This window comes from Jaculus jaculus, chromosome 5 (genome assembly GCF_020740685.1).
Source record: "Jaculus jaculus isolate mJacJac1 chromosome 5, mJacJac1.mat.Y.cur, whole genome shotgun sequence".
In the NCBI taxonomy this organism is placed as follows: Eukaryota; Metazoa; Chordata; class Mammalia; order Rodentia; family Dipodidae; genus Jaculus; species Jaculus jaculus.
In genome coordinates, this window is record NC_059106.1 from 71,829,370 (window position 1) to 71,850,205 (window position 20,836).

Genomic DNA, 20,836 nt, shown 5'->3' on the forward strand with positions numbered 1-20,836 from the left:
TTAAGGAGAACTCTGTGGGCTCAAGAATACAGTGGTTAATTCAACCAGTGGTGCAGTAACAGGCCCCAACATAGAATTGCCATATGGTCCAGCAATTTCACTGCTCCTTGTACACCCAGAGAATTAGAAAATCATCCATAATGGCCATTGCCCAAGGGTGGAAACAATTCAAGTATCCATCAGCAGATGAATGGATAGCAAGATCTCCTTAAGCTACTTGTACATGCATGTACAGAGGAATGAAATTCTGCCACATGCTACAACGAATGAACCTTTGGAAAGTCACGCTAAGTGAAATAAGCCAGATACAAAAGGGCAGATATTATATGGTTCTATTTATCTGAGCTACCCAGAATAGTCTATCCAGAATGCAACAGAAGGATTAGAGGCCACCGGGCCCTTACACAAGAGGACACTGAGAAATGAGGAGTGACTGCTGAGTGGTTAGTTTCTATTGTAGGTGATAAAAAGTTCTGTTCATGTTCGCTGTAATTGTACAACCCTGTGAAATAGTTAACGTTAGTACACACTTTGAAATAGAGCCTTCCTGATGCTCTAGTCAGTCTGACCTTTCCTCACAAGTTCTTAGCATGCATGACTGAGAGAGAACAGTCAAGAAAGTGAGAGAATGTGTCCTGGGAAGACAGCACTAAAAGTATGAGCCAGGACAGAGGGGGCCAGAGACACAGAGCGCAACACGAGCATCTAGGGAGGGAGGGAGGGTGTGTGTCTGTGTGTAAAGAGAGAGAGAGAAGTGTGCTTAATCAGGGCTGTGGACCAGAGATCCTGAGAGGAGAGAAAACTGGAGGGCAAGCAACAAGGGAGCCAGTCACAGAGAGCCAGAGGGAGGCCAGTCAAGAACAAGGAAACCAGAGAGGAGAAAAGAATCAAAATTACTGGGGAGAGCTCATTAGTGAACTAAGAGCCAGGCAGGATTCCTGCCTGTGTTCCCAGGTGCTAAGGTAAGTGTCTCACCCCCACATGGGAGCAGTGGATGTCCTTGCCCGCCCGTGCAGTTTTCTACAAGGGAATTCCATTAGCATTCTCTTCAGAATGCTGTTATTTCTCACAAGGACCAAGTGCACACTCCACAATATGCGCCCTGGCAAAGCGAAAGACCAGAGCGAGCTTGGTCATCAGGGTTGGACGCCCCACACACCACATGTGCTGAGGCTGCTGCCGTGCTCCCCAGTGTACTTGTTACCATGTTGCAGCTGAGAAGTCTCCTAGCGTGATGAAAGCAGACACTGGGGAAAGGAGGTGAGGCACTTAGCTCAGAGAAGACTTGGGGGTCCTAAGTACTATTCCATGTTAGATGGAATTGTCACTTATTATTACAGCTGAGCCTCCTCCTGACAACTAGTTTTCCAGTTTATGCAAGGTCAGGAATGATGCTGTCATTTTCTAAGCAGTCTAGACTTCCCTTCCTGAAGCATACATGAGGTAGATTTCAGCAGAGTGGGGCTCAGAATATGCTTGCTAACTCCAGTGTGGCATGGACCCTACATCATGCTCAGCACCACTCAAACTCATCTTTAACAAATGAGTGGCCACCATGAAATCTAGTGCAGTTCAGGACAAAATCACTCATGGATAAAGACTTCTGCACCAGTAAGAACAAACACACTTCAGGGAAAATCTGCCCGAGACCCAGGTCATGAGCAGTTTGCAGACAGGTACTTAGCCTTTAAGATCAAAGCAGTTTATTGCTTTCCTCCTGGGAATGGCTCAGGCTTCCACACCACCAACACCCCTGACTTTTAAAAACCCTTCATGCATACATATTTTGATGTGTGTGTGTATGCGTGTGTGTGTGTGTGCGCGCGCGCAAGTGTGGGCACATGCATACCCCCGTGCGTTTGTGCAGGTTAGATGACAACTTCTAGGTGTCAGGCCTCATCTTCTACTTTATTTTTGAGGCAAGGCTTCTCCTTCATTATTTACCACTTGCTTTGCCAGTTTAGCTGGTCTAAGAGCTTCTGGGAAACTCTCCTGTCTAGACTTCTCAATTCACCACATATGCACTGGGAATACAGATGCCTACTCAGCTTTCATCTGTTTACATGTGATCCACAGATCCAAACTCAGCTGCCCAGAGTCAAACGGAAGCACTTTCTCCATTGAGCCATCCCCCATACATTTTCATTGTAACTTTTGATACTTTTGTATATTTATATAATGTGTCTTGTTTTTATTCCCCAAATTACCCTCTCTTATCCTCTTCTCCTTCTACAAAAAAAAATCCTTCTTCCTAATTAATCCCCATCCTATTTTCAGTTATTTTTTTAAAATTTATTTGAAAGGAGAGAGAAAATGGGGGCACCAGGGCCTCTCGCCACTACACATGAACTCCATGCTTTGCCAGTTCTCTCTTGGGAGAGGCATGATGTGTTGGAACCAGACTGGGGATAGTGTTAGTAATCACAACGGCCACAGGCAGGTAGTTGGCACCTTGTAGAGTACTTTGCATCACCATTTTGCTTATTGCCCACAAGTCAGTGAATGGATGAACACATTTGACAAGTGGAGAAACAGCATGCCAGACACATGATCTGTAAGGTTTTCAAACTAGAAAGCACAAATACAGGACTCAAAACCCTAGTTTTTCTGGTTCTAAAATAGGAGATTTGAGCCAGTTGGCTCAAGGTAGTACTCAACTCAGTATTAGATTCTGAGGATGCTCAATGAGTGCTTAGTAAAGAAAATAGACTTCAGGGCTAGAGAGATGGCTTAGCAGTTAAGGCACTTGCCTGAGAATCCTAAGGACCCATGTTTGACCCCCTGGATCCACGTAAGCCAGATGCACAAGGTGACACAAGAGCACAAGGTCGCACATACACACAAGGTGGTGCACACTCCTGGAGTTCGATTGCAGTGGCTGGAGGCCATGACACACCAATTCTCTCTCTCTTTTGCTCTCTTTCTCTCTCTCTCTCTCTCTCTCTCTCATAAAAAAGAAAATAGACTTCACTTCTGACTCACTCAAAACTCCTTCTGACTTTTAAAAACAAAACAAAGCATTTCCCTTATTTCATTTCCTCCCTGCTTGCTGCCATATCTCCTTTTTTATTTTCTAGACTTAACCCTTTCCCACCTGTCTTTGTTCACGTAGACCAATAAGTTCTAGTATTCATTTTCTCCATCCCAACACAAAGAAGTTGATGGGATGAGATATAATCTCTCACACTTCACTTTCAGGGAGGAAAAAAAAAAAGGAAATTTGCCTTCATTCCTAGTTTTACCTCCTCTGGCAGAAGGCAGGGTCACAGGCTTTAGAATCAGGCAGACCTGATTCAAGTCTCCCCTGAGTAAGCACAGCGTGACCCTATCCATAGCTGTGGTGCCAAGTGTATCTCAGAACCTCAGTTCAGAGCTGGGCATGGTGCTGCACATCCTTAATCCTAGCACTAGAGAGGCAGAGGCAGGGGGTTGAAAATTTGGCCAGTGTCTCAAAAAACTAAACTTGAGTTCACAAGTGGCCCCATGGCAACCCATTTGGAAAGCTGGGTGTGTGACGGTGTAGTCATCCCTTGCCAATCCTCAAAAGACTCATTTCCAGAACCCCCACAGACACCAGAATCCACTGATGTTTGACTCCCTTATCTCCAGTGTCACAGTATTTACCCACAGCCTGCACACATCCTGCCATACATCTTAAGTCATCTCTAGATAACTTCTATATCTACTAAAATATGAACCCTATATAAATTGTTATTTTACTGTGTATTGTTTTGAAACTAACAAAAAGAAAAAGTCCTTGGCATGGGCTAGAGCAAGACCCTACCTTGGAAAAAGAAAAGAAAAACAAAAAATCTAGGCTGGGCATGGTGGCTCACACCTTTAATCCCAGCCTTTGGGAGGCAGAAGTAGGTGGATTGCCGAGAGTTTGAGGCCAGCCTGAGACTACATAGTGAATTCCAGGTCAGCTTCGGCTAGAGTAAGACCCTACCTTGAAGAACCAAAAAAACAGAAACAACCCAAAAATAATCTATGCACGTCCAGTTCAGACACAATGCTCTCCCAAGTATTTTCCACCCGCGGTGCTGAGATCACAGATGTGGAAGCTGATTACATTTGCATCCTCTAACATGTTGCTAAACATTTTATCTTTCCCTTTCCTCCTAGCATTCACCTGCTCTTTGGCCACCTGAGTGCCCTGGCTGTGCCACCCTGTAGGCCATGGAGAATGAGCTACCAGCCCCCCACACCTCCAGTAGTGCCAGTGTCACCAGCAGCGCCAGTAGCAGCAGTGGTGGCAGCGGCAGCAGTGGCAGTGGCCGCCCCACTGGACCCCAAATTTCTGTGTACAGTGGTATTCCTGACCGGCAGACCGTGCAGGTATGATCCTAATGAAGCCAGAATTGGATTCCTTCATAAACAGGACTAGCCAGAGGGAAGTGTTGGCATGGTCTACTGATGTCTCCAGAATGAGCAAAAGCAAGTGTAGGTCAGTGGATACGTGTTTGTGCATAGTTAGAGGGAGAAATGATGCAAGAAGGGTTCAACCAGACAACTTTGGAAAGAGGGCAAATCCTTGAACCAGCTGGTGGTGTGAATATATTTGTAAACACATAGGAGGACAGACATATGAACCTAACCAATAGCAAAGTGAGAGGGAGCTGCTCAGCTCTAACCCAGACTCAGCACCTCAGTGTCTCATGCCCTGTGAGGGACAGGTTAAAATTTTTTTTGTTTTGTTTTATCTTTATTTATTTATTTATCTGAAAGTGAGAGCTAGAGAGAGAGGAAGAGAGAGAGAATGGGTGTGCCAGGGCTTCTAGCCACTGCAAATGAACTCCAGACGCATGCGCCCCCTTGTGCATCTGGCTAACATGAGTCCTGGGGAATCGAGCCTCGAAACGGGGTCCTTAGGCTTCACAGGCACTAAGCCATCTCTCCAGCCCTGAGGGACAGATTTTAGATGGTCAAAACCAGAGAGTCACAGAAGAAGCCTCAGACCATTCTTTGTTCCTCACTAATGTGGGTAGAGTTTTGTCTGTAACACCCTCAGGGACCTGACACTGTTCCAAGTGGAGTTCAGACTGCGTACAGCAGTTTGGTCAGCATTTCCTGTACTGAGCATTGTTTTGGTTTGGTTTGGTTTGGTTTGGTTGGTTGAGACAGAGCTGGCCTGGAACTCTCTGTGTAGCTCAGGCTAGCGTCCAGACGACTAGGATTACAGGCACTAGCCATCCTGCCTTGCCACATATCAATCTTTGCCAGTTGTGAGAATGGCCATTCTTAAGCACAGTTCTACAAGTGACAAGACCAAGTCTCAGAGAAGGCAATGACTTGCCTCAGGCCACTCAGGTAAAGACAAAAAAACTGGGGGCTTGGTTGATGGCTCAGTAGTTAATGACACCTGCTTGCAAAGTCTGCTGGCTCTAGTTCAATTCCCCAGCCAGACATGTAAAGCCAGAATGACATTCATTTGCAGTGGCAGAGACATTGGCATGCATGGTGCGTACACATACAAATACATGCAAATAAATAGGTTCACCTCTTCAGGAACCTCAAGCAGGTATTGTCTGGTGTTTGTTGTAACCTACAATATCTGAGATTCCTGAAAAATACAGGCAGATAGAAAGAGCACAACTGAGAAATATTTACTCTAAGTAACTTTGGTATTTCACTTTGGATATACTAGACAAGTGACCTCATCCTGCCCTAGGCCCAGATGAGGGGATGAGGAAAAAGCCACAGCAGACAGTGAGAGGCCTGGGAAATCTGGCTAAAAACTTAACCCCATCAGACATTCTGGCCTGCCTCCTCCCAGTTATCTCTTCCTCACAGTTAATTGCGCCCTGCTTCCTATTCCCACCCTTGTCCCCACCCCCAGCCTCTTCCTCTGACCCCTCATACATAAGACTTTTAGCTCTAGTTTTCTGTATGTGGCATAAAATGTGTCCACTTCTTTCCCCTCACACAACTCTAGGCAAAGGATGTCAGAGTTTCTGCTTTCAGCACCAGGCAGAACCAGTGAGACTTCCTCCTGGGTCTCGTCAAGGACACTCCTGGTGAGGAGTCACAGAATCTCAGGATGGAGTCACTTTCACGAGTCTAAAGAAAATGGGCTTGGATCAGAGGAACGAATAAGTGCAATTGATTCTAAGGACAGTGGAATAAAATGAGTTTCACAGACTTGAGGTGTCAGAGCAGAGTGCGCTGAAGGGGTAAACAAATGCCACAAGCATTGGGGAGTGGAGCTACAGGACAGAGTCCATGGAGATTCTGTGATATCAGCCTGTTTTCACAGCATCCCAAATCAGCCCACAGCCCTGGAGTCACCTAGAACTCATGCAAAACTGGCAGATCCTGACCAGAGGCTTGCTGCCAGCTGGGAGCAGCCCTTGGGCCGAGACTGCAGAGTTAAGGGCCAGAAATAAGGAGATTCAGGCCATAGCCTGCTGCTTCCAGGAATTTCACCCAGAAAAGATGGCCAGGAAGGGAGGGGAAATGTCTCTAGCTTTTCTTGGTTCCTGGAGTTGAGAATGAAAGATTGGCTTTATAGAGACCAAGAAGCTAGTAGTTATAAAGAGGGAACAAGCTGGGCGTGGTGGTGCACGCCTTTAATCCCAGCATTCAGGAGGCAAGAAGTAGGAGGATTGCCGTGAGTTCAAGGCCACCCTGAGAATGCAGAGTGAATTCCAGGTCAGCCTACACTAGAGTGAAGCTCTACCTTGAAAAACCAAAATAAATAAATAAGTAGGGAACAAAGGAGAGAAAAGGGGAAGAAGGGGGAAAGTCAAAAGGGATATGACTTCTGTGCCATGGGCCAAGGGCATCCTTCTTGGGGTCTGACAGGACTTTCTGGAGGTTGGGGGCAGGGGGCAGAACTACAAAGGGGCCTAAGGTCAGCTATGAAGCCCCTGCCTTCCAGGGAAGCAATTGTCTGAGACTGAGTTTGACGGGCTACTTTGAAGGTAGAAAGGTACCCTAATGGCTTGGCTTTTCTTCCCAGCCTGTTCCTTGTGAATTGGACCCTCATCCAAGGTTACAGAGTAAGGCAAGGGGTGCCTACCCTTCCTAGCCCAGCGTGTGAGGCTGTGCTTTCCACAGAGTAGGCTGAGCAGTAGGATGCTGGCTACTGATGTAGAGTGGCCTTGTCAGGTGGGAGCTGGAGACAAACCAGACAAAGCAGATGGGTGGACAGCTCCGCAGACAAGAGGGGGGTGATGGCTCCAGGGCACTCACAAATCCTGGAGTCTTGTTCTGAGCTGTTGGGGAGGGCTTGGGTCAAGGAAACATGATTAGAAAGGGACATACCTGTTGTGGAGTCAGTTAATAATCTAGTCCTCCCCTCCTGTGCTTCCCAGGTGATCCAGCAGGCCCTGCACAGGCAGCCCAGCACTGCTGCACAGTACCTGCAGCAGATGTATGCTGCACAGCAGCAGCACCTCATGCTGCAGACAGCAGCCCTGCAGCAGCAGCACCTGAGCAGCGCGCAGCTACAGAGTCTGGCAGCGGTGCAGCAGGTGAGAGTTGAGGTGACCTTGCCCTGAGGTTCCTTTGACATCTAGTCTGTGAGAGCGAGAGTCACACGGGTGAGAGTCCAGGTGACCCTGCACTGAGGCTCCTTTGATGCCTACACTGTGAGAGCAAGTGAGAGGAGGACACAGCAGGCCCTCTCCCCTTGTCCCCACTGTTTCTCTCAAAGTCCCCACAGATCCCTTGAGAAGTGTCACATATCCTTTAGCAGGTGAGAAAGATCTCAAGATCTTGTCCCTGGTGAGTGGAATGCTGGACCTGGGGAGGAAGCTCTGTATGAGCCCCTGACCACATCACTGCATGCTGGGAAGGCACGCAGAAGAGCAGTGTATACCCAGCTCACCCCCGTGTGGTAATACTCTCTCCTCCCACTGCCACAGAAGAACAGACACTAACAGATTCTTTCAACCACTTTTTTCAAGTTTACAGGGACTTGATTAGATTAAGAGAAGGAAAAAGGAAAGAGTATGAAGAGCTCTTGCACATGAGAAGGCAGGGTGGGGTAAAGCTCCTCATTCATTTTTTTTAAATTTTTTTTAAAATTTATTTATTTGAGAGCGACAGACAGAGAAAGACAGATAGAGGGAGAGAGAGAGAATGGGCATGCCAGGGCCTCCAGCCACTGCAAACGAACTCCAGACGTGTGCGCCCCCTTGTGCATCTGGCTAACGTGGGACCTGGGGAACCAAGCCTCAAACCGGGGTCCTTAGGCTTCACAGGCAAGCGCTTAACCGCTAAGCCATCTCTCCAGCCCTCCTCATTCATTTTGACAAAATGTTTTCTGTACCTTCAATGTGCAAAGTCAGTGTCAGGTATGCATGCCCATAGTCTGTCTCTTTGGACGTTAAGGGGAGAGACAGCAAGTAAAAACCAAAAAACAAAAAACATTTACCTATGCTGCAAACAAGCACAATGAAAGAGAACTTGAGGCTGGAGAAATAGCTCGGTGGTTTAAGATGCTTGTTTGCAAAACCTGACAGCCTGGGTTCAATTCCCCAGGACCCATATAAAGCCAAATCCCCCACTGGGATCTTGATATCTGTCTGCTGCCCCCAAAAGCAGGATATGGGCATACAGGGGACACACAAAGTGGCACACATATGTTTAGAGTTCTTTCACAGTAGCAAGAGACACAGGCATGTTCTGTGTGTATGTGTGTCTTTCTCTGCTTGCAAATAAATAAATAAAAATAGGGAAAGAGAACAGGTTGCTGTGACTGAAGAGCAAGATGCCTCCCTGAGTCAGGTGGCCAGGAAAACTCTGCTGGAGCAACACTGACATAATGCTGAACTAACACTCAAGACAAAGAAGAAGCTGGCCAGGGCACAAGGGCAGATTGGGCTTGCTGGGCACTGTGTAAAATTCTCACATGGCCATATGGGTTGAGAGTATGGCATGGGAGACCAGAGAGAATTGTTGTCACTGGGCAGTAGTGATGGCTGACCATTGGAGTGTTCAGTGTTCATACTGTCCTTCCTCAGTCCTGTCTGCAGCTCCTCCGCGTCATCCAGTTAGCCCCATCCCTTATGAGACTGGAGGCCAGGCCCTTTCTCTAGACCACACAGATGAGGCAGGTGGGACTGGACTGTAGGGACTACTTTCCTGGCCATTGTCCAGGGTGCTTCCTGAAGATGCAGGCCCAAAAATGACAGGAGTGGGAGACACTAGTGACCAGAATGTGTTCCTTTCTAGGCAAGCTTGGTGGCCAACAGACAAGGAAGCACTTCTGGCAGCAGTGTGTCCTCACAGGCCCCTGCCCAGTCATCTTCGGTGAGTGGGGTGTGGGAGTGGCAGGCAGAGGCCATAGCTCCTGTTTGCCTGCCTATGATGCTCCCAAGTTTCTGAACCCAGTGGTAGGGAGTCCTTAGCCATGTAGAGTCATGGCTGGAATCTGTGGCTCTTGCCAAGAAAAGAAAAAAAGTGCAGACCTCTTTCTGGCCCTTATCTTAATACCCTATCATCTTTCTGGTGTCAAAGCTCGCTTGTTAGCTCAGGGCTCTCACCACAGGATCCTCCCTGCAACTCTGCACTGAGGCCATTGATGAGGCACTATCAGTGGAACCAGCTAGAGCCAAAGCCAGGAGAGCAGGAGATGGTCCCCAAGGAGGCTACACAACACATGGAACAGGAGAGGGGGAGGACAAGCAATGGATGAGGGGACACCATTCACCTTAGGGTTTCCTGTTTCATACTGCACATGTCTTTCTCATCAGCTCAATCTGGCGGCCTCCCCAGCAGCAGCCCAGCTCATCAACCGGGCACAGAGTGTCAATTCAGCCACAGCCTCCGGCCTTGCCCAGCAGGCTGTGCTCTTGGGTAACACATCCTCACCAGCCCTGACCGCAAGCCAAGCACAGATGTACCTCAGGGCACAGATGGTGAGTATCCACAGCCTGGGCCACAGCTCCCAGGCCAGAGGACCACAGGCATAGAAAGTGGGAGCTGGGAGATTAAGAGAAAGAAGGGACAAGCACCAGGGACCAAGGGTGAGAGGAAGGGGATAGAAGGGGGACATACAGAGGGATGCAGAATGCTGAGTGGGAGGTCCCAGGACTCAAAGAAGGCTGAATCAGACAAAGTCACCCATGATGCCTCCCTTCCCTCTATCCCTGAAGTGAAACTGACCTGTCTCCGTGTTGGAAAGTGCTCCTCAGAATTAACATGGTTGTAGACAGTGCAAGGTCCACACCCAGATGGTACCCAGACACTCCGATTCTAGCTGTTTCACAGAAATGGGACCTCCCTTATGATAGTCCTTGCAAGACTAAACCTGTAGCTCAGCAGCCAAGGAACCTTGCAGCCAACTGGGTAGAGCTTCAGGGCCTGCTGCTTGCTGCGGCCACCCAGCTGGGCCTCCTCCTACTCAGGGCCAAGTGAGCTTGTTTAGGCAGAGCACACCAGTAAGCCTAGAATCTCCTTTATACCTGCCCCTCGGCAACCAAAGGTCCTTAGGAGACACTACATATTTAAGAACTCAGAAGAATTTCCTGGGATAATAGCAGTTCTCTCCTTGGGAGGCAATACAAGCAAGCACCCTTAACCGCTGAGCCATTTTCCTAGCCCCTGGAGGCAATACCATAGAGCTCATGTTGGGCTTTGATCATGGTGTGGTGTCTCGTGCTCCCCTAGCTGAAGAGTGGCTTTTCTCTTGGATACCAAGATACACCATTCTAAAGATAGTGTGGTCCTGCCCCTGCCTTTGCCCTTAAGGCCAGAACTTGACATGTGGAGCTTTCTCTGGTCTTGTTCCTCCACTTTTCTTCTTGAAACTCTGAGTTGAGCACATGTCTGCATCCCAGGGCATGACACAGCCTATGAAGGACTTCCATTTTCCCCAGCCAGCTTACAGCCATGCTGCACTGTACTTGTCTCCATGCAATGCCCCCTGGGAGCTTGGTGTATGTCTGCTGCCCCAAAAAGCAGGACATGGGCACATGGAGGAGCAAGCCAGGATGCATCTCCACAAAGCTTAGGGAAAGACCCTGTCCATTGCTGACTTGTCCCCATGAGGAGCCAGAGGTCAAGGTGCCAGGCGAGAATGGCACACCACCTGCACCCTCCAGACAAAACACAGGCATCCTAGTAGCTCCAAGCCATCTGATTACTCAGCTATGGTTACCGCAGCCCCCCCCCCACATACCAATCAAACTTTGACTAAAAAGTAGTCAGAAGCATGCACTTGATCTGGTCCCTTCTGAAGGAGAGCTTTGTTTTGACCTGTTTGGGGCCAAGGGTAGTTATACACCTACCCAAGGTTCCATTCACCAGGATATGGAAAGGACAGTGACTTCAGAGGGTCCTGAAAACAGGGGACCCCTCTAGAATAAGCCCCTCACAAAGGGACTCTTTTACCCCAGCCCCTCCCTGGCCACTCTGGGGTCAGCACATTTCAAGCCTCTTGAGATACCAGCATGCCCCAGGCCTCTGGTGCTTTCTTCCTCCCCTACTTGCCTAGCCATCCTCAAATTTACTCCCTGCCTAAATTCTTCTGCCTGTGGCTGAGCCCACATTGGGCAGGTAAAAGGCACCTCGTTTCCTGTGATTCCAGGCCCAGCCAGGTAACCTGGTGCAGGTAGCTAGGAGCCTAGGCGGCACTGTTCCTTTGTCCCCTCAGCTCATCTTCACGCCCACGGCCACCGTCGCTACTGTGCAGCCTGAACTCAGCACTGGCTCCCCTGCTCGGCCCCCCACCCCTGCCCAGGTGAGGATCCTGTGTTTGTGGGAGGGCAGTGGTATGGGCAGCTCTTAGAGGGAGTGGGAAGCCAGTGATGGGCAGTCCTGGAGGAACTCACGTCTTGGGAAAGATGGGGCTTTTCTAGGAAAGCAGGTAGAAAACAGATACTCTTCAGTTCCTGTACAGACAGTCTCGACCCCTCTTGAGACTGTGTTTCACCCCTCAAATATAGCTAGGAGACAGAGGGCAGTGTGCTGAGGCCTTTGTACCTCACACTCTCCAGGATAACTTGCTTTGTTGTTGCTACTTTGCAAGTGAAAAAATCCCTCTGGTTCCACGTGCTGAGAAGAGACAAGAGAGAGGGAGCAAGGATGAGTTCAGGGATCCTACCTTCTGCTGGCAGCACACGGATTCTATTGTTACTGTTAAGAGCCTGTGGGCCACTGACAACAGGAACCTCCTACCTCCCACCCCATCTCCAGAATGGGGACCAAGAAGAAGGATTGAGGGGAAGGTTATCAAAGTCTGGTACAGCCTCTGTGGGTCCAGCAGAGGGCGCCAGGGACCAGGCTGAATTAGCCCACAAGTGTCTTCTGCCTGGATTGACCTGATTCTGAAAACAAGATAATCCTTTGCCCCTTGACTTTGCTTGTCTGCTTTCACTTTTGCCCTGAACTTTTCCAAATAATGCTTGGACATAACTGGCAATTATTTCTGAATGATATGCATCAAATCCTGATAGTCTGGAGGAGGAGAGAGGGTAACAAAGGAAGAGAGCCTGGCCTCCCTGCACTGAGCAATGGCCACTCCTCAGAATTCAGGTCCTTCTGTGGGTGGGTCTGATAACTAGATCACTAGCTAGCTTTCTTGTCCTCTTTTCAAACTCTACTCTGTCCTCATTGCTCTTTCAGTTATATTCTCTCTTCTTTCTCTTCCTCCCTCCCTCCTTCCCCTCTTCCTTTCCCCTCTCTCCCTTTTGGCCAGTCCAGTCTTGGATCTGTCCCTAACTCCTCATGTAGTTGTGTGTTCATGTTACCACTGCCCACATTCTCTGGACTCCCATAGACCCCTCTTTTTCAGGTACAGAACCTGACCCTACGTACACAACAGACCCCAGCTGCAGGAGCCTCGGGCCCTACCCCCACTCAGCCTGTCCTGCCCAGCTTGGCCCTGAAACCCACACCCAGCAGTAGCCAGCCTCTGCCTACCCCATCACAGGGCAGAAACACTGCTCAGGGTTCCCCTGCAGGTGCCAAGCCTGGCATAACTGACAGTGGGATGGAGCCACTCAAGAAAGGAGATGGCAACAGCAGCGTGCCAGGGAGCATGGAGGGCCGAGCTGGGCTGGGCCGGACAGTTCCCGCCTTGGCTGCCCACCCCCTCATTGCACCAGGTAAGGGCTCCAGAAAGAAGCAATCTGAGCCATGGGTCAGGAGGAATTTCCACACCTTCCTTTTACCTGTAGGTATGCTAAGATACCAGTCCCATGTCTCTCTCCCTCCTTCCAATTTATTTGCCAGCCCAAGACTGTTTCATGCTTAGTCTGACTCTTAAGGGAGCTACATAGGTATGAGTGAGTCCTTCTTTTCAGTAGGACAACTATGGATCTTAGAGTCACTTTGCTTTGAGTTAGTGGAGGTTAGTACTTGGACTATTTCAAAATTCCCTGAGTCATTGAAAGGAACAGGGGCTAGCGAAAGCCTGTGAGAACCTCACAGGGAGATGGGAAATGGAAAGCAGACTTCTTTGACTAACATTTACCAGGTGTACTGCCACTTCTGATTGCAGAGACCAGTGAGACGGAGGAAGGCGCAGGCAGGTGGGAGCACACTGTGCTGGTGCTATTCTGCACTAATCTCTGAGGGCTGTAGTAGCACAGAGGAAGCACCTGGCCTGGAAGAGGGGAGCCCAGCACTTGAGAGTACATCTAGATTAAAAAACAAGTGTGATGCACATTTTGTGAAAGGGGTGAATCGGTGTTCCCTGTCTAGACTCTTCCCAGCACTGTCAATTACAGGAAGTCTTTAATGGAAAAATCTGCCAAGAGGCCTAGAAGGCAGACTTATCAGTGTAAGGAACAAGAGCAAGCTGTTCTACTACAGAAGTAAAATATAGTAGGGACCGTATGGCTTGGATTAGAGAAACTCCCTCTGATCACATCCCAAAGAAAACCACTAGCCTCCACCCTCTTGAATCTGGGTGGTCTTTGACTTTTTCTTTGAAAACTACTATATGCTTGTCATTAGATTAAAACCAAGATGGCCAGAGTTGGCTGTGGGAAAGAGCAATGGTAAAGCCTAGAATAAATAGGACACTGGGTTCAAGCCCCAATACCACCCCCCCAAAATAAAAAAGTCCAAGATATCGGAGTATGATCTAAGGGAGCTTCTGTTCAAAACGAGAGAGCCACATGTGCAAGCAAATCCATGTAGTTTCTTTTTTAAGTTTTATTTATGTAAGGGGCAGAGTGAGAGAGGAAGGGAAAATGAGTACGGGTGTGCCAGGGCTTCCTGCCACTGCACATGAACTCCAGATGCATGTGCCACTTTGTGCATCTGGCTTCGCATTGGTACTGGGGAATCAAACTCAGGTCCTTAGGCTTTGCAGGGAAGCACCTTAATTGTTGAGTCATCTATCTATCCCCCATCCAGTTTCCTAATCCTGTTGTAGGTTCAGTAGGACCCAGATAGATGTCCAACTCACTACCAGTAGGATGGGTCAGCAATGTTGTCTGTTTTAAAAATAGATGTGGGCTGGAGAGATTCTTTAGTGGTTAAGACACTTGCCTGAGAAGCCTAAGGTCCCAGGTTCAATTCTCCAGGTCCTACATAAGCCAGATGCACATGGGGGCGCATGTGTCTAGATTTTGTTTGCAGTGGCTAGAGGCTGTGGCATGCCCATTCTTTCTCTTTCCCTCTCTCTGTCTCTAATCAATAAAAATAAAAACTTAAAAAAATAGATATTTTAGGGGGGATGCATACCAGGAGTTTGTGCTGCTGCAAATGCACAATAGATATATGTCACTCTTTTTGCATACAGTTCTCGGTGGTTGCTAGGGAACAACCTGGGCCAGCAGGCTTTGCAAGCAAGCACCTTTAACCACTGATCCATTTCCCTAGCCCAACCTAAGTCTTTTTAAATATAGCCCAGGCTGGTCATGAACTCTCCATCCTCCTAGCTCAGCCTCAAATATGCTGGGATTCCAAACAATGAACCACTCCAGACAACTGGCGCCTAAGCCTTGATGCATGAGCAGTGACCCAGCGGACAAGGTAGGATGGGCATCCAGACAGACAGAAGGAAGCCCAGGGAGAATACAGGGGTAAACCACACTTACTCACCATTCTGAGAGTTCAGAAATTACCTAGACAGAACAAAGGGCCACTGGCAGCCCTGCTGTGGTCACTGCTGAGCTGAGGATGGTCCTTGCTGCTGAGACCCCAAGTTCCTAAATCCTTCTCATTGCTTGACATTGTTTTCACTAGAGGGCTCCAGCTCCTGTCCTTTGATGGGAAGAGAAACCAAGATTCTGGGGCTGGAGAGATGGCTTAGCGGTTAAGCGCTTGCCTGTGAAGCCTAAGGACCCCGGTTCGAGGCTCGGTTCCCCAGGTCCCATGTTAGCCAGATGCACAAGGGGGCGCACGCATCTGGAGTTCGTTTGCAGAGGCTGGAAGCCCTGGCGCGCCCATTCTCTCTCTCTTCCTCTATCTGTCTTTCTCTCTGTCTGTCGCTCTCAAATAAATAGATTAAAAAAATTAAAAAAAAAAAAAAAGAAACCAAGATTCTACATGGCAAATACTAGGGAATGCCACATATTAGAAGCAACTTGAGTTACAACTGGGACCCAAAGCTGAACCTCTCCATTTTCTCAGCCTATCCACCTGGAGAAACATCAGGTCCAAGACTTCCTGAAAACCCCATTTCTGCCCAGACTACAATCTCTCTAAATCTAAACCAGCACCAAAATTCTAAAGGCTAATTAAAAGAAAGAGCACTTTTTTCCTGAGGCTGCCAAAGTCTCAGGATAATGGCAGAGAGGAGCAGCACTCAGGGACAGCCGGTCCTGTGCTAGGCAGCTTGTGCCTACCTCTCTGTATACCTTTAAGAGCCCTGGAAAGTAGTTGTTTATCTGTTTTATAGATAGGAAAACTGAGGTTGAGAGGTTCCCCGAGAACTTTCTACATATAGCCCTCAAAGTCACCCAGGCAGTCAGTGGCAAAACTAGGATCCAACCCCACATCTTGTACACTTAGTTTCCATGTCCCCAGTCATCCAGCCAGGCACCATGCTCCATTCTTACAGGGATTCAGGGCCTCCTTAGTTTTCGTGTTCCCTACTTGAAGCTCAAAAGAGCCTGGGGGCTCTAAGAATGGGGTTTGCCGAGACCTGAGGCTGGCTGTACCTGCTTGAGCCTTGGAACAATGAGAGTGACAGTCTTGAGCCAGGGGCCTAGGTGTGGCAGCTGGCAGTGAGGGCTTCAATGCAGAGCAGAAACCAGTGGCCACACAAAACTTTCTGTGGAGAAGCTATGTATTGAGGACTACAAAGACCCTCTCCCCAGAGACACAGACCAGTGGGCTTGGCATTGTTCCTGCCTCCCACTGGCCTTCTCATTCTTCCTTGCTCTCTCAACCCCTATTCCTCTATAAGCTGTTGAGTCCACTCCCATCTCACACCCCCAAAGGAAAGCAGCTAGGGTAGGCTTAGGAGCCCCAGGGCCCCTCAGGCCTGTGGGACAAAAAGACTGAAACAACTTTTCCAACCTGATGGGGGTAGCCAGGAACAGCACCTGCCAGGCAGACTTCACAGCTCCCCAGGCAGAGGTGGCTGCTGGCCTCCTGCCCAGCCAGCCCACTATGAGCAAACGAGAAGGACAAATGAGGGGAGGACTGGGGGAGCCCGTGTGTGTCGGTGCTTGTGAGAGAGCCCCGCACACTGAGAGCGGCAAAGAGCCTCTGTTGGTTTTAGGAGGTGGTTGATTTTTTTTTTTTTTAATGTCCCTGGGGAAAAGTAGCCTGTAACGGCTTGGGGGGGGGGGGTTGGAGTGTCAGAGAGGAATGTATTTTCCTGGGGGTGTTTCTCTCCAGAGAGGCGAGCCCTTCTGCCCCAGCTGGGACTGCTCCCGCTGACAGCTGTTTGGGGGCAAAGCCCCTCCCCCATGGCAAGCTCCCTGCTGTTCCTGCTCCTGTCACCTTGGCAACCAGGCTTCTTTAGGCTGTGCAAATAGAAAAGGTCCCTTATGCCCTGAAAGGGGGCGGGATGGGGGAGGGGAGCCAGGGAAGGAGATCCCAGCCAGAGAGGTTGGGCTTTTGAGGGGAAGGCAAAGGGCCTGGCCTTGCCCTTCTCGGGCCTAGGAGGACCAGACCACCGAGGGCAGAAGAGGGCAGGCAGCAAGGGTCCTATGGGCCTGACCTCCAGGGAAGCCGGGTCCTAAGGGAGCTGGGCTACAGCTCCAACTAGGAGACTTGGTTCTTGGAGTCCTCATTCTAGAGGATAAACTCCGGGCTCTGGGTGACACTCAGGCCCAAAGGTGAGGAGAAAGTTGCTGACTGGGAGGGGGTGCTGTGATACAGGGAGTTGTTGGGTCATTGAAAATCCTGGGCTCTTTCCACCCAGTCGTGCTTCCAGATGCCAGGCCTTTGTTCAGTAGCCTCAACCCACCTCAGGTCTCAGCTGAGAGAGAATTCTCTGTGGGGCAGGCCTACCACATTGCTGCTTTGTTGTATCACAGAAGGGGTTTGTGTCTGGGAGCTGAGGCTTTCTCCTGTGATAGGCTGGGTAATGTGATGCTTGCTGGTTCTAGGATTCTTGGATAGTATTTCCCTCTTACAGCAGCCACCAAACCAGAGGGTAAACACAGTTACTGAGAGAACCCAGTAAACAGCCAAGCATGCAGGTGAGCCTGTTACTTAGCTGCAAATCAGAATTGCCAGCTATTTTGATGTTAAAATCCTGGAACCAACCATGAAGGTCATTTCAACTGTACACTGTACAACAAAATTTAGATTATGAAAAAAATTCTCTCTCTAGACTTGGGGTGGTGGGATCCAGAACATGGAGAGGAGTACGTTGATTAATGACCTCCCTGCTAAGGTAGATGTGCACGTGCCTGCATGTCTGTGTGTGGGTGACTAAGAAAGAAAGGGAGCTGCAGTTCACACATAGCCCTGGATTGCTTAGTAGTCCTTTTCTGCTCCAGTTCCTCACTGGGATTGCTAGTGCTCTGCTTCCCTGTTGCCTGTTGCCGCCAGCAGGAGCAGCCATGCTCAGGCACTGTCCTCATTGCTTTCCCCGCGTGTCTCGTTCACATGCAGCCCCCAGCAACGGTCATCCTATTTCACAGCAAAGGCACAGCTCCCCACAAAAATCATTAACTGTCATCCTCCAGTAGTTTTTCTCTGTCTCATTAATTCTTCAGTTCAGCTCTGTACTATCCCTTTGGCACCTATTTTGTGCCTCTCATTATTCCAATTGGGGGTTACAGAAATGAACAGAACAGAGATTCCGGTTGGGGTTGTAGAAATGTGAGCTGTGCTTTGACGATAAGGCCGGTTCAGTAGTGGAACAGGAGGGCTATCTCAGCCAGCTCTGAGAAGCACCTGAGCCTGGAGAGGTCACATGTGTCTGTGGCCTATGTTGAAAGGTGGGAACTGGTCCTCCTGCCTCTTCCTTACCCACTGCCATGGGCTGTGGGTCTCCTTTGGGTTTGGCCCTTAGAGGCATCTGCATGTTCTTACGTCCCAATATGCATGTGTATGCTGCTCCTTTACTGACAGCTCTCACCTCTGCTCTCAGCCCCTCTCCTCACAGAGTTCCAGTTTCTGTGGGGTATTCCTACTTAGAGTTTACCCCACCTGTATACAGATATCTCACTTGCAAACTTTATGCACAAAGCAAAAACAAAACTCATGAAGTCTTCCCCAGCTGCTGACCACTGTCTGAAGCTACAAGATCCTCCTAGAGCTGGGCCAAAGGCTCATGGACCTTTTGACTTCACTTCCTTTCCCCAGGGAGGCAGAGTGTTCATGGAGTTGTGAAAAAGCAGAGGCATTCGCATTAGACATGGTCCCAGACCCTAGTGTTACCGTTCCCTGACTTAATGCTTATGACAAAGTTGCTTCATCTCTGTAACTCAGTTTCCTCGTCTTTCCAACAGAGGTAGTCACATTTTCCACAGGCCTGTAAGATGAATGGGCAGCCTACCGAGGTGATTTACCCAAAGAAAGCTCATGTAGACGCGTGTTGTCTCTCCTTTTCTGTTTCTACCCTCTGCACTGCCCAGCCTGTCACCAGTGGAGCCCCAGCTTCTAACATCCGTCTTCTAGGCTCGCTTCCTGCTTTGCTCCAGGCCGACTGACTGTTGATCTGTGGGGTAACCTGCTTACAGCTGCTATAAAAATCTTCCTCAAGTGATGTGTATTTTAAGAAGAGCTACCATTTTCTGAGTATCTGCTAGGTACCAGGTGCTCAGTAAGAGTAGCAGCCCTCTTTATGGTTTAAACATAATGTCCCACATGATACTCATTGATGGAACAGGAAGTTGAGATCCAGAGATGTTAAGCAATTTGCCTAAAGTTGCATAGCCTATAGGTGGAACAGCCAAAATTCAAAACTAGATCTTTCTGTCTCTGAAACCCATGCCTATAGTCACTTCTCTGCAGTGTCCCTCTAAGGCAGGGTGGGCAGAGACAAGGATACCAGATGATCTTCTAGTGCTCCAAGGAATCCTGTGTACAGTGCATGGGGTATTCTTGTCAGATGGCTGCCAAGCAAGCCCAAATGCACTATGGTTTGTGGGATCCACCAACATGTGTCCCTCTTGTGGGGGACCTCTTCTTCATGCCCCTTTCCCCCTCAAACTGCCACTGACCCAAGCTGGAGGGAATGCATCACAAAATTCATGTGGTATTGCTGGAGGTCCATCTAAAAAGAGCATCCTGTCTACACTTGAGTAAGTGGAGCTGTGGCTTCTTAAGTGAGCTTCAATCTCAGCTACTACCTGAAGCCACATCACACAAGCATCTCAGGTGAGCAGCCTCCAGAACATGCTGCCACAACTTAGACCCACGCTGAAAGAAAGTGTCTCTTCTAGCCCACTGCCTGCAAACACCCTGAGCTTTGGCTGCACAAGGCCCTGCAGGTCCTCGAATGTGCCGAAGCATTACAGCACAACATGAACTCTGTCCGTATGCTGATCCTTTTATCACCTGCTGAGGCTGCGTCGTGTTAAGTCATCCTCTGGGAAGCAGCCTCTGACCTCTTTCCAAAACTGAACCCTCTTGCCCGTGTTCTCAATGTTCAGTGCTTGTCTCCTGTCACAACATTTACCAAATAGTGCTAAGAGTCTGTCTACCATCTGTCTGTTTACTAGACTGTCATCCATTCTAGGGAGCATGTGCTTGGTAGCACAGTGCTTGATCTGCAGTAGATGCTTAGTGAATGGATGGTTGGTAATATGTGTTAACTTTGCAAATCTCCAGAAGTGGTGTGTAGTAAACAGATACGCCATTTTTCTTCCATAGGCATCCTCCCAGGTAACTCCAGAATCTCACTTACTAAAATGGACATCTGAAAAGCAAGGGCATATGAATGCATACAACCTGAGATTGGCAAGTTTACAATACCATAATTGGTAGGACAAGAGCCCCAGCGTTTCTGGAGCAGTGAGCTCCCCCCTGCATACTTGGAGCCTGGAGTTCAGCAGAGCTCTGTTGATAAATCCTGGCAGTGGATACAGCAGGGCATGAGGGGACAGGCCAGTGGCCCCTTACAGTGAGTCCTACCTCTTGTTGCTATCAACAAACTTGTTGGAAGCCATGAATTGGTCTCTTCAGATTCTAAGGAGGCAAAGCAAGGTTAAGGCACCAGCCAGAAAGTTAAGCATTGCCTGCTGTCTCTCCTTTGATCTAGAGTCCGGTCTCTGCAGAAGCCTGAGCCTGTCATGTTTGTGTGGTCTTCCCTGCCCCTCCCATCCTCTGCCCCATAACAAAAAGGGTTGACCAGACCTTCTAAAACTGTAGTTGAGATCTCATGAAACCCAACTCCCTGTGCTTTTAAAAGCTAGAAAGTTCTCATCAGGGAGGGGAGATGAGAAGCTCCTGGTCCTTGTGAAGAAATAAGACGGGACCAGAGAGATTCTGTGCATTAATATTTCACAAGTTGAGCCCCATCCCT

The 20,836-nt window shown here is 49.0% G+C and overlaps 1 protein-coding gene across 4 annotated transcripts in view; it reads left to right on the forward strand.

The window, feature by feature from the left end:
* Window positions 1-20,836, forward strand: part of Phc2 (polyhomeotic homolog 2) — a 111,487-nt gene that overhangs the window by 50,637 nt on the left and 40,014 nt on the right. For 3 of the 4 annotated variants that reach the window (XM_045149024.1, XM_045149023.1, XM_045149025.1), the window contains 6 exons: window positions 4,126-4,338; window positions 7,317-7,475; window positions 9,181-9,258; window positions 9,702-9,866; window positions 11,603-11,689; window positions 12,743-13,055. In XM_045149024.1, the coding sequence (XP_045004959.1) occupies window positions 4,180-4,338; window positions 7,317-7,475; window positions 9,181-9,258; window positions 9,702-9,866; window positions 11,603-11,689; window positions 12,743-13,055 (961 nt within the window). In that variant the 5' untranslated portion in view covers window positions 4,126-4,179. Of the gene's footprint in view, window positions 1-4,125; window positions 4,339-7,316; window positions 7,476-9,180; window positions 9,259-9,701; window positions 9,867-11,602; window positions 11,690-12,742; window positions 13,056-17,065; window positions 17,193-20,836 lie in introns of those variants that run through there. The other variant, XM_045149026.1, reaches the window with a different exon arrangement.